This window comes from Scatophagus argus, chromosome 11 (assembly GCF_020382885.2).
Source record: "Scatophagus argus isolate fScaArg1 chromosome 11, fScaArg1.pri, whole genome shotgun sequence".
NCBI lineage: Eukaryota > Metazoa > Chordata > Actinopteri > Scatophagidae > Scatophagus > Scatophagus argus.
In genome coordinates this window covers 17,115,219-17,134,877 of record NC_058503.1, presented here as the reverse complement: position 1 = coordinate 17,134,877, position 19,659 = coordinate 17,115,219, and the positions used below count along the sequence as shown (strand labels likewise).

Sequence of the window (19,659 nt, the reverse complement as noted above, 5' to 3'; positions counted from 1 at the left end):
GCTATTAGACTGCTCGAAGTGATGCTAAATCCCACAGGCTAATGTATGGGATGAATTCTTTCCTTTATTCAAGAACATATATTTGGACATAAGATGGAGAGCACTCATGTTAGAGTTCAAAAAGTATTCTGAAGCATTTAGATGCAGGTGATATTTTTTTTTCACACAGTTGAGTCACATGAAGAAAAAAGTACATGGTTGAAGATGAGGTTAATATTGTCCACGACTTTTAAAACTCTGTGAAAACATCTTAAATGACTTTTAACCCTCAACCCCATCCAACACCTCTGGGATGAACTGGAATGGAGATCGTGAGTCAAGCCTTTTGGTTCAACATCAGTGTCTGACCTCACAAATGCTCTACAGTGTGAATGGGCAAAAATTCCCACAGAAACATTCCCAGAAGAGTGTAAGCTGTTACAGCTGCAAAGCTGCCTGTGTATGTAGAATGAGATGTCATTAAAGTCCCTGTTGGTGTAAAGGTCAGTCCCATTATTTATGTCCATAACGTGTATACATTAAATGGGAGTGAACAAACATGGATTCCATTGAAAAGGAGATGGCACATCTCAAGAGGTTTATATTCTATTTTTTATTTTTTTTTTATCCCAAATAGGAGTTGAATGTGAGTCCCAATACTTTACATACTTCTTTTATACTGGTAGTACAATTTCAAGCTGAGGGAACTAAATTGTCTTGGCCGTGGCTCCAACCAACTCAGGTAATTATATCAGGTGTCTTTGCTTTAAACTAAATGAGTATAAAAGGAAACAGGGTACACCCCACGGATTCTGTGAATCAGCCTCTGTGACCCACATTCAGAGAGTACTGTGCCTTTATATAGTTTCTGTGTAAATGCAGGCGATAAGAAATCTATTTTGCGCTTGGAATGTAAAACCAGACAATGAGATACAGCAAGACTATGTTTAAAAATTTCAAGTAGAACTGCAAAGTTTTAAAAGTTTTATCTAATGTTAGGGACGCATTTGTTACTTATAATTTTAAATGACTGGTGAATACCACTTTGTAATGAGAAACCAGACATAATGTTTTCAGGCAGAGAACATGCCAAAATACTGTAGTTCTACTGTTTAGCCTTGTAGTGACAAAACAAAACCCTGAAAAAGCAGAGTTTGTGAAGGTTGTACTTCCATTCACTGAAACAGTCAAACCAGCCAAATCAAATCAGTGTTTGCTTTTCACCTCAGAGGATATGTCACCATACATCATCTGTATGATCCTTTAAGAAACGTTTCACACTATCAACCTGTGAGATGAAAGATGCATATTACTACTTAAGTTTCTAACGCTTTCTTTGCATGTTTTGCTTTTTTTTCTAACGCAATATAGTGTGCAAATTGCTGTTATCAAGACAACACAAACAGACTCTATATAATATATGAGACTACTCTGACACATTTAAAATTACTACCTTAGATTTTACATTAAACAAATATAGAAGAATATAAAAGGATGTAACATCATGAAAACGGGAGGCATATTTTAAGAACGGTTCAGATGTATTATTGCCACTGGTGTAAGTATTTGCTATCTCTCATCAAACGGGAGAAAGTAAGTAATTATTCAACAATTGTTCTACTTGAAAATGACAAAGGACTAATGAATGTGTTAGCAAACAAAGCTAACAAATGACTCACAAAGCTCTGCCTGCCCTGAAACACTGCCTAAAGAAAAATGGTATGATAACATGAATCCAGAGTCCTGCATTAGTGTACTTGTGTGTATGTGTGAGACTACATGTTGGGACCTCTGCAAATAGATTGCTGCCCTGGGGGTGCTTTTGAATTATTAATACAGAGATCTGTAGTTGGGAATCAGATATAATACCACTGCCTCTTGCTTACAATTTTAACATGATTCCTATTCTGCTCACCCACTCACCAATTAATCTCCTTCACTGTTATTATTCAGGTAGATATAGCCAAAAAAAATCCTCACCTTTGCTTAGATGTTAATAATTACATCCACTCTGTGCGGGCAGCCTTTAAGTCAAAGCTGGTAGGCTAATGCAAACAACAAAGAACAAACAAAGAAAACTGGACTTTCCCAAGTTCATAATCTCTTAAGCATTGCCCAGTGGAGCAGTGGGAGCTCGTGCTGTTGGTAACCATACTATTGAATTATTGTTTCTGGGTTCTGAAATTTCAGTGTGTCTGTAAGTTTGGGAAGGTTAAAGGGTTAAATCTGTCCAGCTCGCCCTGTGATTGGGCATTCGCTGGGAAAAGGGGCAGACTACTCCATCGTTAATGGTCGATGTGCAGTTAGTGGTAGCTGTCAAAATAATTTTACAAAGCCTGGGGCAAAAAGACAGTGTGTTAGGCTAACACAGCATTTTGTTTATCTGTTTATCTATTTTATTTTCCAGAGTTTACAACCCAATAAAGTTATTGTGCAATATAAGAAGTGTCCATTACCCTCCCTGTGGAAGATCCCTTGTTATTTTGGGGATGCACTGATGACAATTGTGTTCTACGAAGTTAAAACTAACACGGTTAAAAGTTTGAAAGCTTCAGTCTCTGCATGAATGCCATGTTACGAAACAGGAGGGGTTTTCTCAATTGGACAGAACAACCCAACACTCTCTGTTGTCATCGTAAGACCTGCCTTATGTAAGTCAATCTAACAGAAGAATAAAAACAAATGCAGATCTGATCCCAGAACTCTGCGTAGCCCAATACAGCCTTACAATTTCAGTTCCCTCTTTATTAAAACATTGAACGATTTATTATTTTAATCCTTTGACAAGAAAGAAAAATAATAATAATAATAATAATAAATAAAAGCATCAGGAAAAACAAAGGAAATGTGATGATTTTTGATAAATGAGCTGCACATCCACACACACACACAATCAGCCAATAAGCAGTCTCACACATCATACAATATATCAGATTAAAGTCACAATGCATCTATGCCACAGATTGTAACGAACTCACATTCATTATGTAGGGACTTTATCGAATGCTTTTGAAATATAAAAATCTATGTTTCATTTAATCTATGAAAAAATAATACACACAATAAAACAACAGTGATTAGTAGCTGTAGTTATGAGTATCTATCTATCTATCTATCTATCTATCTATCTATCTATCTATCTATCTATCTATCTATCTATCTATCTATCTATCTATCTATCCCTCCTAAAATGTCCTTAAATACTAGGCCAGTGTTTCCCATTTTATCCATACCTGAGTGGCTTTAGGAATTACCTTGTGTATTCACTAAACAATAAAAGCTGCCATTTAGATGACAGAGAATGTTTTCAGATTGGTTGAGCAGCCATAGATAATAACTTAAATCCGTATTAGATAAACTTTGCAGAGAAAGTGCTGTCTCATACTGTCTAGAGGCATAGACTTTTCCCAGCCTTGAAAATGAGGACATTTTTTGCTGAGAAATTGGAAACCAAATGCTTACTCAATCAGGGAATAACATAGTAAAGCATATCATATCTCTTGGGTGCCTGTCACTTAACTCAAGCTCACAATCTTAAATTGCACCTGCCAGTTCAAACCTACTTCCCCTACTACACTTGAGTGTAAATATATGTTAACAACAATTACATTTTTTAGTAATATTTTCATGCCTGCTCACTGGGAAAATTTGCAAATCTCTGCTCCAAGTCACTCAACAGGTTGACAATGAACTGACCAATTTTCAATCCTGATCCCCAAAAAGTTGTATAAAACATAATAAAACAAAATTCAGTAATTTGTCCAGTTCCTTTTGACATTCAAAATGGCATATTAAAAGCCTACATGATTGTTGGAAGGATACTACTACATGGAGTCAGGTACATGGGGGTGAGATACTGTTGAGATGGCGTCTGGACATAGAGGGACCAAAAACAATTACTTCAATTTTGTTCCTGTTACAGTTAAGAAACTTGTTTGTCATTTAGCTTTTCATTTCTTCACTATCATCAGGTGGAGGTTGTAGGGAATCCCTAGATTTTAGTGTAGACATGATGGGAGATGTTATGCTTCCTAATAATGTTTCCAAGAGGGAGGGCGTACACGCAAAAAGCAAAATAGAAGCAGCCCCAGGGTAGATCCCTGAGGGACACCATAGGTGACAAGAGCAGAGGAAGAGCTACTGAGAAAGTCTTGTGATTAAGATTGGGTTTCAACCAGTTTAGCCCTGTACTCTTGGTACCAACAGCCTTTTCAAGACACATCAATAGGATATAGCGGTCCACAGCCTTAAAAGTAGCACTCAGGTCTAGTAGAACCAAGAAGACATTTTACTCCAGTTCACAGAGAGCAACAGGTCATTATTCACCTTTAACAGAGCTGTTTCAGTGCTGTGAGGGAATTCAAACAAATCAGAGGATCAAGGAGCCCATGGGTATTTAGGAGTGATTGTAGTTGTAGGAGTTTTTTTTTCTCCATTGTTTTGGAAACAAATGGCAATTTTCACCATTACAAATCATTGCATTGTGTTTTTATTCAGAGGCCTGCTTCTAAAGGATGAAGAAACAAGCTTGTCAGCAAAGGAAGAATTGGCCACCAACAATCACTCAGAGTTGGGTACTTGTATGTACTCTAAATAATAATTGACAATGAGTGCTGTTTCAGGATTTCAACACAGAAAAAATATCTAAGCAAATCTTTAAACACCAACATTGTCACTAATAATCACCCTCAACACTTGACATTCTGTGGCTGATGTGAACCTGATATTATCACATCATATAACAAACTGACTCTTCTTTGTGTAGCAATTTAAAAAAAAATCAACTCAACGAAACAAATGTGAAATGGCATTAAAACAAACCAGACTTTATTACATTACATAAAACATATTACACTTTAATAAGTGTAATATGAAAATGCACATGCTGTGCAAGTGCACTTACAAGTCAAGGGTAAAAGAAGGCTTTAAGTGAATGAGAGGGGAAGTCTGCTTAAAATGGGGACAGTGTGAAACTAGACCAGGGCAACAGGCTCTGACTCACTTAGTGGACTCCTTCCAATTAAAAATGTCTTTCTTCAAACAGCGAGACAGGGTAAGCCAGGATGAGTAGGGTTGCAGACTGCCTGTTTTTTTTTCCTTCTGCCAGAAACCCTTCACTTCTCATCCATTAACAGCCCTGAGCTCCATCTCCATCTCACAATCCTTGATGAACCCACAGAGCTCATCCAATAAGCTTTTCTGACAAAGACAGACAGGTCGGCTAATTTATTTGTATGATAAAAAGACAAGCTGCTACATCCACAAATATCACAGATGCTTACTATTTATGACAACGTATCATATTATTGTAAACAATCCTTTCATCATTGCAGAACCTCTCATTTCTCTGCCTCCTCACTGCTTGTCTCACCCTGTCAGATACTTTAATGTGATTTTGGAAAAAAAGAGAAAATGATTGAAAGTAAGCCAACGGTAGCTATGTATGCAGGTATTATACTCTCCACAGTCAGTCTAAACATTCCTGCTTCAGCAGCTCCAGACTCCCATGGATCTCTCCACAGAACAGTAAAATACTGTAAAATATTATTGGACACTCTTCACAGGAACCGCACCGCAGGAACCCAAAGATGTTGCAGATAACATCATTAACGATCCCCCTCCAGGGCTGGATTTACCTTGCTCTGATTGAAGCTGCAGTAAGAAACATCTGGGATGACTGGCGGTCTATAACAGTCACTATTTAATTTTTTTTTCTGAAATGTATTTTAAGATAGTGTATTAAGTTCTGAAACATGCATGGAAATTACTGAGTCCAGCACATTGGGTCTTTCAGACTGGTCTGGATTAAACACTAAACACAGACAAAGACACACTACTTGTGTAGCAGCTTGAGAACGAGAGGATGGATGTGATGAGCGTGAATGTGCAGACAGAGCGGCAATTAGTGGCTGCATCCTAAAGTGTCTATGTGTATGTCAAGCATAACAGAAAAGTAACTAAAAACATATTCTTTCTGGAGAAAAACTTGATCACAATCAAAGGTGGAGTCGCTCAGTCATTATCTACTTTTCCATCTGTCCACCATTCATTTAATTAAAGAAAAAGGACAACATTCAGTTTCAGAACAGTCCTTGGTGTGGTTGTGTTTTTTATTAATAATGAACATGTAGATGGTGCATTTTATTTGAATAAAATGAACTGACACTGTTTGTGTAAAAATCCTTGACATGAGGATTGCTGTCAGATCTTTTCTCATTAAGTTCATATTTTAGCAGAACTGTTCATTGCAAAAATCTAAAAGAAAAAGTAGAACATTTTTCATGTTTACAGCTACATGTGTTTATCAAATAATATGAAAATGCATTTGGCCGTTTTAAAAATAATTTTGCATTTGCATCGTGTAGATATGATGAGCAATATATGTAGTAGATGGTTGCAAAAAAAACATTTGTTTCAGTAATTGCAGAAATATTTCTCTTGTCACATCCATCCATCCTCCATCTGCTTTTCATAGAAACTTTATTAGCTGTCACCCTGTGTGATGTTATCAAGCTTAGTGACACAAGAAGTCCTTGCCTGTTTTATCATTATACCAGCCATTGTGTGAAAGAAAGGTCTTTACAGGATTATATGCCAACAACTTGGCCTTTACACTGTTGTGAGCATGCTAGAACAATAAGTCTGATAGGCCAATTAAGGAGGAAACAGTAAACAACTTGTCAACATTTACTTACAATAAATCCACAACAGATAATTTCATAAGCGTTTTCCCTCAAACCTGCCAAAGCTCCCATTCTTAGTTGTCCTGTCAAAACTCATTAGACTATCTTGTTGGCTAACACATTTGGACCCTCCATTGCCTTCCTGATAAACATACACATGATTCATTGTGACAGAATAATAAAACAGAGGCAAAAAAGGGTGCAATTAGGTTTATAATCTATGGAAATGAGCAATTAATGCTGGGTAGGAAGCAGTGATTCTGACTTTTAATCAGGCCAATGTTTTCTGTGCCCATAAACTCGGTGATGGACCATCATGAAAAATGCATGCTTCGTTAACAGTGATGTTCTGATGGCCCAGCATGATGGCTGAGCACAATGGCTCACATTATACCTGATAGTTCATGTGTCACAATGCTATTGATAACATTATGTGTCGAGACCACAGCGCTGGCAGGTGTATTAACGCCTTGGTGAATTTCACAGCTCCTTATATATCTACTTATAATGAGGCTGAATTGTCTATGTTTAGCTCATTTTAAAAGTCATGAAACCATAGTATTACTCAGCAATGGAAAATAAACATGCACTATGCAGACAAAAGTATGCAGACACCCCTCTGTATGGGGCTGTTTTTCAGGGGTTGGGCTAGACCCCTTACTTACAGTGAAGGAAATCTTAATGCTTCAGCAAACCAAATCATTTTGGACAATGCTATGCTTCCAACTCTGTGGCAGCAGGGATGGCCCTTTTCTATTCCAGCAGGACTGTGTCCCAGCGCACAAAACAAAGCTCCATAAAGACATGGTTGGATGAGTTTGGTGTGGAAGAGCTTGACTGGCCCACACAGAGTCCTGACCTCAACCCCATACAACACCTTTGGGATGAACTGGAACCGAGATTGTGAGCCAGGCCTTTTGGTCCAACATCAGTGCCTGGCCTCACAAATGCTCTACTACATAAATGGGCAAAAATTCCAGCAGAAACACTCCAAAATCTTGTGGAAACCCTTCCCAGAAGAGTGGAAGATGTTATAGCTGCAAAGCTTTTTATGTATTTGGAATGCAATGTGAAATTGAACTGAAGGACTGTCTGTATGCATGTTGTTCTTTTATGATGCAAATCGACGACATTACCTTCAGCACTGACACAGCTCACATTCTGGACTGCAGTTCCAGGACCACAGGAGCTTTTTGTGGGAATACATCTGTCTTCTGGTATGACCTGCCACAGGTAGCAGGCAGGATCCTCACAGGGGATGGACTCCACCAGATGTGGGCAGGTTCCCAGAGGACTGCTGGACTCCCATAATACCTCTCTCCTCCTCTGTCTGAAACCTGATCGAGAAAAGGATGGGGAGAGGGAGAGAGAGAATTGCTAAGTGTTGTCAGAGAAGCATGTTAACATCCCTGTTCAGACAGCAGTACTGAGCATGTTGACTCACACAAAGTATAGAGAAGCTCTCAAATAGAACAAAGCATTAAGATGTGTAAATTGCTGGGCATTTTCTCTGTGGTCAATTATTTAGGTCTCTTGTCAAGTTTTCTCAGCAGCAACGCCTCCCAACAAAAACATTCATGTCTCACTAATAACCTTTAAAGATGAATAATGAAAACAGGAGTTTGAAACAAGAAAGGGCGTGGGAGTCTGGGTCTATTTTACCTTTCTTTGCTAATGCCAGGCCACCATGACTTCCTTACAAAAAATTGTTCATGTTTGAAAAAAATAGACATTTGTAGCAATCTCATTCAGCATAATAACATTCATAATAACACATGCTCTAAGCTCAATTAACACCTTTTAATGGAAAGACAAGTGCTGCATTTATTTATTTATTAAACTCAAGGAGCTATCCACATTATCTTGGTGCTGAGTGACACTCAAAATGCATTTCCATTCTAAGTATTAAGTATGAAATTGTATTCATTTTGTTAAATCTGCATGAAAACGTTGTTATTGTTTCAATATACCCCAAAAGAAACTTTTGGAATTATTTTTTGTTTTTACTAAATAGTGGACATATTTCTCCTACCTGGTAGCTGTCAACTTCTCACTCCCATCCCATTTCCAGTTAGAGTTACAGTTAGAGTTACAGTTACAGTTAGACTTTCACAATGACACCTCTCCAATTACTGAGTCTCACCGTTTTTTTGCCGCTGCAGCTATTACAGTTACTATTAATGATGTTGTGATGTTTTTCAGGGTTTGGGTTGGGCCCCTGAGGTCCAATGAAGGGTCTTCTTAATGCTACAGGACAAAAAGGCATTTTAGCCATTTGGGTGCTTCCATCTTTGTGGCAACAACTTTCCTAAGACCCTTAGCTGTTAGCCTGGTTGTCCTGCTAATCTATGAGATCTATCGCTGTGGTGTTTGTGCATTGAACGAAGGCCTTTCCTGATGGTGGAATATTTTTAAATGACCTTTTTTAGAACAACCCAGTCATACGTGAGGGAATATGCCGAAGATGAAAGGTTGCTTGATGATGGTGGTGCAACAAAAACATCAGCGAAATAAAATGACCCTCTGGAATTATGACAAATCAGTTTGGGAGACTTTGGGTTGTTCTTAAAATCTGATTGAGATTATTGTTGATAAAAATCTATCAGACTTTTTCATTAAGTATTTAACAGGCTGATAAAATCTTATTAAATAGTGGACCATCTGTGAGCCATTAATAGTCAGGAGAAGTACACATTCAAGCAGAGAGGCAGCAGGTGAAAATGTGTGAAAAATAAGATTCTGCACTGCTGGGCTTTGGTCTGTGGTGCTGAACAGAGCTCCTGTAAAGACACCTTATATGCATCCAAGCATTAAAATGCTTATTTATATACTTTAAGCTGTGCCAGTTGTCTTCCACTTTTATCTGTGCAAAATCTCAGTATAGACTCTATACTGAGTAAATATGGAAAAAGAGAAAATGAATGTTAAGATGATCTTAAGATGAATTTCCCATGGAGTGCTATCTTATCACTGGATTACCACGTCACTGCACTCGCAGACGTGATTTCTGCTGGTTTACATTAACACATCCTAACTGCTAGTAATGCAGTTGTTTGGTAGTTTTAAATTTGATTATGTGTGTCCATACTCAACTGACACATTGTCGGATAATAAGCTCTGTTCTAACCAGAAATTGTTAATGGCAGTTAGTCCTTAGAAGACGTCACATTAATGGCTCTAATATGATTTAAATATGTGATTAGTAAATTATCCACTGACATGAACAATATTTTGACATAATCATTATCATTAAGCCAGTTACCTAATCGCTGATCTCTACAACACTGATTCTCTCCAAGCAGGATTTTTGATAAAATCTTTATTTCTCTATGAAAAGGTTACTTACTGAGCGGACACCTCACCTTCTATTCTACAGTCTCTATCGACCAATGAGCCCTTCCAGTTCCCTGACGACACAGAAAAATGTTCTTGCGGATGAAAAATGGTAGGATCACAATGCTTTTTTTTTAGGCTCCAGCACTCCAGCTCCAGTAAATGTCCATGATGCTTGAGCAGCAGCAGCTTTTCTTTTGGAGCCATACTCATTTTACCACATCTCTGACACTTTGCAGAGAGGTCCCACATTCTTTCCCTCCACAGGTGAACCTGCCTAACCTCAGGATCCCCACTCTACAAATTACATCCCCTGACCATCTCCTGGTGCCAGGAACCAGTTCAGGAGTTTGCCCGGGTGTGCTCTCCAAGAGAAAAGAGACTATGGATCGATCACAGCATTGCCCAGAGCACTTATTGCTTCTTGCATCCAAACCACAAAAAACAATTTGGTGTGGGCATGCCCCCATGGATATTAATAATGGAAAGGTTTCTTGGTCATACCAGGTTTATTTCAGGGAAACAGAGGCCACCCAGTGATTTTCAGAACACTGTTATTCGGAAATCCCCCCCTTCTTTCAGCCCTGTGACTTCCAGTAAAGGTATTAACACAATTCTATCATATAACCTCCCTTGCTCAATTCATTTTGCCACAGCTGCAAAATGTCATAGGCCAAGATAACATGAAAAAAAAACAAAACGTGAAAAGCACATGAAGCTGCTGCGAGGCAATTTAAATTTGTAATTTTCCAGAGAGCAAAGCTACAGAGGTATAAGCATTGTGGCTGGTTGGCTCTTCTACCTGAATATTGGGATCCCATGGGCCTCTCGTTTCCAGACCGATCACAGTTTATTCTGATGTTGTGAAACATAAAGGCTAAGTACACATTCAGCAGGAGCAAGAAATTCTCTGCAGCTCAAGGACCACGGGCGAACGGCTTGGAACATAACAATGCCTGCTGCTCAATAACTGTTCATAGCTTCACAGGCAATAGAGCTCCTTGCAAGTGATTTTCTGTTGGTTTCATACTCTGTTTGCTGTGGGCTGTGAATCTTTATGAATGCCATCAAAAGACAGTATGCCATGAGAGGACCCTGTGCAAAACAGCATGTGCTGTGTTTTCCACCCCTTGAAGTATATTAATGATGCTGTCTGTGAGAAGAGCTGGCTCATCCCATAGAGATCCAGCATTGGAGAGTGTGGGCATTGACCTGAACAATCCACACTTCAGTCGCTCCCCGGGGGGCTTTCATGGACATTTACTCACGGCAGGGGCGAGGTCATGCCGCCCTTTTAGTGCAGCACTAACACACTACAGCTCTGTCAGTGCTGCACACTGACTGAAACACACACACACACACACACACACACATATGCGTAGCTTCTCCGAAGCAGTCAGATATGACACGCATTCACCTGTGAAAAAAGACAAGAACATTCAGACAGCACAAGCTCGCTGAATACTTGAGCACACCTACACACACACACACACACACACACACACACACATAGACTACACATAGGCATACACACACTGACGGGAAGCATCTTGTCTGCTGATGCTGCTTTCACCCTCTCGGGGACTAAGAGCTGAACTACAGGTGTGCTCTCTTTCTGTCTTTCGTCTGCTGTGGGTTCTAAGTGTGCTGCCACTCTCCAGAGCTCGTTTCCTCTCAGCCTGCCGCTTATCAACAAACAATTTATGATTCAAACGCACACGGCCTCTCTCGTCTGCTCTGACAATATCACTCTTGCACTGCCATTCTCTCTCTAAGCCTCCGCCAGCCACAACAGCTCTAGCTATTGTTTTAGTGTTGCATGACACTGTGTATTGTTTAGGCATTCAGAACATAGTGCAATAATAAATTGAAAACATACAAGGTTAATATAAAGCCCCTTGTTGACCATATTGAAGGCACTCTACTCAGCAACAAGTGCCGTGAACAGCTGATTGTAAATGTGCAACAAGGCTATCTGTTAAAAAAAAACTCAACGGATAATTGTTTTTTGACTGAGGGCTTGTTATTTCACCGCTGCTCTATCTGTGCAATTATCAGTTTCAATTTTCTATCATAACAGCTTGTCAGAACAATATTCTGCTTTTCAAGACACGTGGAAGAATCAGCAGATACAGCTGCAAAGCTGTCTATGTATTTAGATTGGGATTTCATTAAACTCCCTGTCGGTGTAATGGTCGGGTGTCCCAGTACTTTTGTTGATAAAGTGTAGCTTTCAGTAGCTAGTGCCAGGAGCGCTTTTTTATATTAACACAGTAACACACAGTTATCATGACTCAGTTTACACAGAAAGATATGAGCTAAGCTTCTCCTGATACTGTTGGGATTCTGTGTTTTTTCCACTGCTCCACCTCCCTTCCCTTCCTTTTCCCCCTTTTGTGTTTTGTGGGTGTGTGTTGTGTTTTCCCAGTGGTCCAACCGGAGGCTGACTGGGCGTTCCTGTCTCCCTCACTGGCAGGTCCCTGCGCACCTGTTGACAGTCAGCTATCAAATCACCTTTTCCAATGCCTATATTAAGACCGGCTTCTCCATTCCAAATTATCCTGCTACTTCAGTGGTATTGTGATCGGCTTTGCACCTTGATGATTATTTGGACTCTGTTTCATTACGGCTTGTGATGCTAATCCATATTGTTTTCTTTCTTCGGTTCAGATTCACTCGCTGCTGCCAGCAAGGTTGCCCAGTCCAGCTCTGATTGCCTCCTGTTTTGCGTACCCCTGTGGATTCCAGTTTTGTTTGCTGTTGTACCTGTCGAGACTATGTGCACTCACCTGTCGTCCCGCACCACTGTTATTTGGGAAACTTTGTTATTATTCTGAGGAATTCAGTAAACTGAAGTTACTTTTTGTTAACCCTGTTCTCTGCCTAGAGTGTCTGCTTCTTGGGGTTCAGATTCTAGCATTCTTACCAGATACTGGATATTAACATACTTCCACCACAACTAAAGGTTTCACCTTTTTTTTCTGCTGTTGGGTGATACATGAAATTTGGAAGAGAACATGGGTGTTTGCAGTTGAATGTAAATCTTGCCATTCAACAAAACCTTTTACCAAGCTGTGAATTTTTTCTGTTCATGGGAGAGTGATCTTGTATTTATTCTGCTCATTTGATGACATTTTGGGAGCCCATTCAAAGCTTATTGAGTCTCACATCCAATTTACTCCATCATACCTTTTTTCCCCTGTGGTTCTTTGCAGTTGTCGTGTAAACAGGCACCCCAGGGTGACCACTGAGAAAGCAGGCAGCGGTGCTGGCAAGGGATGGAGCAGGGCTGGACGGCCGATGGGGGCTCTTCACCAGCACACAGCCTGGAATTGACAGGCCTGGACACTGAACAAACAAAAGGAACACAGATGAGGATATACTGGGTTTAAGTCAAGCTCAGACTCATACACAGACAATGGTGGAGTGTGTGTGTGTGTGTGTGTGTGTTTGCGTTGGTGCAGTTGCTGTCAACATGTTTGAATTTGTAATGCAGAGAGAAATATGTGCTTCATGTTGCAAAGAGAGTGAAGAAGATGAAGACGCTGTTGTTGAATGAATAGTACAGATTTAATTTTGTTCCGACTGGGAAGATAGTAGTGTACCTACAGGTAAAGGGTACACTGAGAGGCAGGGTTGTTTTAGCAAAGCTTATAGTGGGGTAAAAAATAAAGAAGAAAACAGAAAGAACCAAAAGAAAATTGCCCCTTATATCTCTTGCCTCGCTCAGGAGAATATTAAATAGAGGGCAGCAGCCAGCTAAGGGAGTAAACAGGAGCTGAACAGGGACATATTAAGGCAAGACACGGTATAACCAATTTACTGCTAAGCATGGCTGGTATCATTTATACATCACAGAAAGCTCAGCCACCTGTAATGGGCTTCAGCATTAGTCTCTCACACAGAATGAGCGGGTAGTTTTTGCCTGTCCACAACGCAGGGTTTTATTCAATCTAATATTCCATTTTGATGCACCTCCGCAAACCACTGAGTGGCAAATTTCCATTTAAATGAGAGCCCAAAGAGGAATTCACTAAGTGTCCATTGTACATTTTGTCTTCTTACTAAAAGTAATTTACATGGTGTTTGATCTCCTTTGTAAAAACGAGATGCCTGCTTAAACACATTCATAAAGGACATAGTACAGATCTTTTTGCTTCGCTCTGGAAATTGTGGTTTCTCGTTTTTTTGTAAATTGTGCTACCACAGTAGGTATCCAGCGGGAGATCTCCACTTTACAAGTAGATCTCAGTGTTGCAGGCATACAGCCAAACCTGTTTAAATTAGCTAGAGCTTTGCGGGTCACGTCAAAGTAAACATTACAGTTGATGTATTGATCTTTGTCCCTCACATTCATTGGTTCAAAGAACTGCCCTCATTTGTATTCTGTATTCAACATATTCACTGTCCAAATCCCCCAGCAGCTGCCATTACACCACAGCTATGAAATGAAGCCATCCAGGACTGATCAAGTAGGCAATATGAGAAAATATGGATGAGGCAAAACTATGTTATTATTAAATAAATGGTTGTGTTTATTAGGCAAGAAAGAGTATGATTGCAAAAGAAGATTTTATTGTTAAAAGCTATTAAACACTACCCACTGTGCTTAATTAAAAAGATAAATGAAGTACTTGGTATGCATGTGGTCCTAGTTTTGTGCTGATTGATTTTATGAGCCTAAAACTTTAATTTTGTTCAATTCAAATTTGGCAAAAGAATAATACTTTCGAGCAAAGCCTTTTGGAATTAATAAACACACAGTAATACTGGTTTCCTTGGTGAATCTGGCACTATTAAAATTTTGCATGCTTTCTGATGTCTATTCACATCAGTGTATTTACCAAAAGTAATTATCTTTGTCTTTACATAAAACCTGCTTCACCTGTGCTGTTACAACAGATTTTAGGTTGTCTCTTTTAATCTTGAGTTTTAAAAAAAATCTTCCACTTAAGAGGACAGTTTTCTGATTCTAGCAGGAGAAAGAGGAGTTTGTTTGGAATAAAATAACAGAGTGACGTGCAGAATGAGGACAGGCAGCACTGCAGAACGACAAAAAACCTGGGAAGCACAATTTGCAATAATGGAAAATGTGAGGAGGGTTAGGTCAAAGTTCCATATTGTAACTTTATCAGGTTTATTTATTTATTTATTTATCTTTAATATTCTTTGAATCAAGTCCAAATTCAAATGCCTATATGGCAAGTGCAAAACAGCAGGAAGCAAATATAATAAAGGCATGAGAACCAGATGAGTTGATTTGCCATGTCCAATAAGCTGGGTTATTGTGAAAAAGCATTCGTATGTATAAATCTTACATTTCACTATTGGCAGGATTCAAACTCTAATCTTCTGTATTACACTGTTATTACAGAAACGTGTTAGGTACTGCTTTTCATTTATGCTATTCTGGCTTTAAGTGCAAGAACTAAAGCAGAAGGAACACAACAGGCATGTGTGTATATACATGTATGTTTATACACTATGAGCTGTGGGTATGGCTGAGCATGACTGGGCAAGTTTAGGCATCAAATAATAATGAGATATTATAATATATATAATATATTATATAATGAGAGATATCCCCTCTTATAAGCCCCTTCTTTAATCCTTTCTTTAATTTTAGAAAAAAGCCAGTTATCAAGGAGCTTTATATAAAATAAATGAATTAATAAAAAAAAATCAAATCAAATACAAGATTAAGAGTCTGACCGGACATTCAAATCTCCAGTTTCGATACTTGAGGTTCAGTACCCTGCTCAAAAACTGAACTTTCATCCACTTGTCCCTCAGCAACTGATTTTTCATCGTTCCTCTTAAGGGATTCATTGTAAAAGAATATGAAGAACCAGTCTGGATGAACAATTACCATCTCCACGTCAAGCTCAGTCTGGCTGTCAGCACTGCTTTTAAGATGTAATTATGAAAACAAGTAATATACAAGCATTATTTTTGGTATGCAGGGGTTTTTTTTCTTTATTGAATTCTTGAATTCTCTACATTGTCTGACTCCATTATCTTATGTCGCCTCTCTACATTCAATTACGCCTTGTTAAACCTGCATGACACACATAAACATAATGCACAATAAAATAAGCATAATTCACATTGGGAGCGATGTGTCATATTTGATCCAATGTGAGAATACACTGCCCTGCAAGTCTGCATCAGCAATTCACCTCATGAAGCTATTTTACTTGCTATGTGAAAATGTCCATTTTCTCCTACAGTCCAAGCCAGGCACAATTCCACTAATGCTTGTAAAATATAAAGCAATCCTAGATGTTCAACTTACTGTGTCTGCTCCGACATTAAAGTGATTTAGTCGGTAAGAGTTCCTGCCCTAACTTTAATGGGAGAAGGATGTAAGACTAAAAACACTAAAGAAATTAGACACTTAAACTTTGGCTTTAATAATGCTTGTCTTTGGATTATTCATATGTGACTGGCTGAGTTTAGGAATTACCAGCTACTGTATCTTGCACTCCACCATGTTTCAACTGTGCAAATCAAATCTTGGAGTACAAAAACAGGGACAGCAAGGGGTAGACAATAATAATGGCAGCAATGACAAATAATAATAATTAACCACATCCATTGTTTTTAACAAATACCTTCTACAGTGAACTCCAACAAGGGCCACAAAGAAGCCACCTGGAGATTTACCTGTAATCTACAAAAAAAAAAAAAAAGGATTTGATACTAAAGGTAAAATATTTGTAATTTGTTATCATCCTTCACCATTTAATAATTTTGGATTTATTCTAAGCACAGTGGGAGCCTTCCATTTTTCATAGTCACTGGTAAGCTTCTTATTATAGGACTTTTTAACCTGAGCAGGAAGCAGCCATTCACAGTGCCTCTTATCATACATCGATGGCGGCAAAGCTGCTCTGGTCATCTGATGCAATTTGGTCTTCAGTGTCTTGCTCAGTTAGTTCCTGATATGAATATTACTGTCTCACAATGCTGCTAACATGACATCAAGACTTCATGTCGCTTTTACATTTAGGTTTAAGACGGCTTAAACAGATATATAATATGTATATATTAGCTTTAGCGGTGCTGGTAGATCAATAATATTGGACAGACTAGGTTGGTTGTTTCTTTGAGCTAAGTTAATGCATCAGTCTTTTTATCTACCTTTAGGGAGAAAAGCAAATACATTTCCCAAAATATTAAACTATGCCAAAAAGTGTGGAACATCTGCAGAACGAAATACATACCTGGTGCTTTTAAGTTTTTAATCCAGTGCAGGTTTTGCAGATTTGCTGTATGGTGTGAGCTACATTTATTAAAAAATGCCGTAAATCCGTTTTCATGCTTCTCTTTGCTGACCCTCAACATGAAATAAGAGCAAAAATAAAATTGTACTCCTGATTCTGCGACAAGTCTTTCAAATGCAAAAAAGTAAAATGAACTGTTTCACATGTAGAATAGTGGGTCTCCGCTGCTCAAAGCTACAGTATTTTGTAGCTCAGGAAAACACAGTATGAATAAAACTGTTATCCTTATTGTCCATTTGGTTTTTGAATATGCTTTAGCTACAGCAGCACAGCATGCTGATGATTGTTTTTCGCTGCAACCAACAGAATTCTCTGCTGCTCATACTTGAATAATTTATGTTCACAGCTTTTGTCAAAAAACACCATCGAGTTTACACGAAATTCATTTATGTTGTATCTCTTGAGTATCCATTTGCTTCCAGCGAGCCCTGGGTCAACTGATGAAGGCGGGTTTTCTCACCCTCTTTCCTGTGATGTGGTGCCAAGTCATCAGAGACTTGAACACAGTAGGTCTTCCTGGTCTGGATCCCCCGCCCGCACAGAATACTGATGTTAGCCGTCCGCCGGTCCTGCTGGCTCAGTAAAGGGAGGATGCGACATTCTTCCCAGTCAGTTGTCCTCCACACATACCTGACAGAGCAGAGTGCACATCGACACGCAAACATATTTGCAATGCGAAGAAGCAAACAGCAATTAAACTGAGTCACTGCTGGAGTCACTGTTTGATTTGTCGTAGAAGATTTACGGTATCATGTTTGTGTATTTTCAGAAATAAAGCTGGAATCCAATCAGAAACAGCTGATAAATAAAAAAGGGAAAGTTTCAGTAAACACCCAGCAATGTTATTTCACGAAAGCCACACAAAGCAAAAGACAAATTAGCAAGAGCAGGATCTGGCAAGAGCCTTTCTCACTGCATGTTAAGAGGAGGGAGGCATGATTATTTTGATTTCAGAAGTTCAAAACAAATGTTTGGTTTCAACTATGAAAAATGCAGTGGTGCATACAACAATATTATTGAAAGGGTTTACCAGAACAACAGCCTCTGGTAATCTATCAAATGCTTAATTTCCGTAATGAGTTTTTCCTAATCATGTAAATCCTCTGCTCTCAGGCACTCCATGTAGATTTAGCAAATAAAACAAATTCTACCAGCAGGGAAAATTATTCTCTATTGATTTCTTTGTTTATTGCATGTAATATTAGACAAAAAACTTTTATCTTAACTCAAATGCTCCTGAAACAATGAGGTTGTGTTAAGCACTGTTTGTCATCCATGTCATGTCCATTGAGACTCGCAACAGCACATGAGGTTACTGTAGGTGTCACAGGATAATTGGGGTACTGCCAACAAAAAGGCACAAAGTAATTCAGTACTCAAATCATGAATATTTGCCTCGAGGCCTTCTCTCATAATCCTTCAGGTGAGAAAGCTCAGAAAAGCAAAATTAAAATCATTATTTGGCTTTAGATTTTGACATTTTATGTGTAAACATCTATATCAGGAGATTACATGTTCACAAAGCTATTGTTTCTGAGTGTTGTGAACTCAAAATGAAATTGTCACGATCACTGCTAAGAACTACCTGGGGCAGTTTGGAAGTAAATCCCCTATGATGTTGCAAGCTTCTTTTTCCTCAAGGGCAGGACATCGTTTGCCCCCTCCGACCGGGATCTGCGTCATGATCCGTGACCGGAGGCGGTAACCAGGAGACAGGTCAGTAGACCTGCATGTCTTAGAGCAGGGACTCCACGATGACCAATCAGATGTCTGACAGTCTTTGGGCATCACACACGCCTGGAATGTCAGAGGGGCATTGTCCTTGGTGCAGAGACTGCAGATTGAGAAGAAAATAAAAAGTTAAAGAAGAAAACAGTACAATTGTGACACATCAAAGACACTTATCTAACCCAGTTTCCTAAGATAAAATCTTAACTTCATCAAAGATTGAGAAGAGAGTTGCTACAAGTACATGGAAAGAAGAGAATGACCAGAACAGTGGGACTTGTGGAAATTGTGAGAAATACCAACTCCTAGGAGAAACTACTTATGGATATCTTGATGCGGTGAGGACAAGCAAATAACCAGCCCTCTGGTTGACAATAATCAAACTGAAGTCCAGTCTCCTCAGCTTAAGCTCTTCTACACGACAATAATCAAAGCTATTATACATTATAATAAAACAGGTCTCAGACACCAAGTCCAGTCTTTACAGAAATGGTACAAAAAAGCTGATAGGCCATGTAAAAATATGGAACAAGTGCATTAGTCATGTAATTATAGCTCCCATTGTTTAATTTGGACAATTTAATTAGGTTATTAAGATGTGAGTACAATGCTCATTTTAGAATTTTACTTTGTAATCAGGCAGTAATTAG

The 19,659-nt window shown here is 38.9% G+C and overlaps 1 protein-coding gene across 1 annotated transcript in view; it reads right to left on the bottom strand.

The window, feature by feature from the left end:
* The window catches only part of thsd7ba (thrombospondin, type I, domain containing 7Ba), a 120,085-nt gene that overhangs the window by 62,684 nt on the left and 37,742 nt on the right, over positions 1 to 19,659 (bottom strand). The window contains exons 4-7 of the mRNA XM_046404676.1: positions 18,867 to 19,115; positions 17,742 to 17,911; positions 13,185 to 13,343; positions 7,799 to 7,999 (exon numbers count right to left, since the gene is read on the bottom strand). Of these exons, the coding sequence (XP_046260632.1) occupies positions 7,799 to 7,999; positions 13,185 to 13,343; positions 17,742 to 17,911; positions 18,867 to 19,115 (779 nt within the window). The remainder of the gene's footprint in view (positions 1 to 7,798; positions 8,000 to 13,184; positions 13,344 to 17,741; positions 17,912 to 18,866; positions 19,116 to 19,659) is intronic.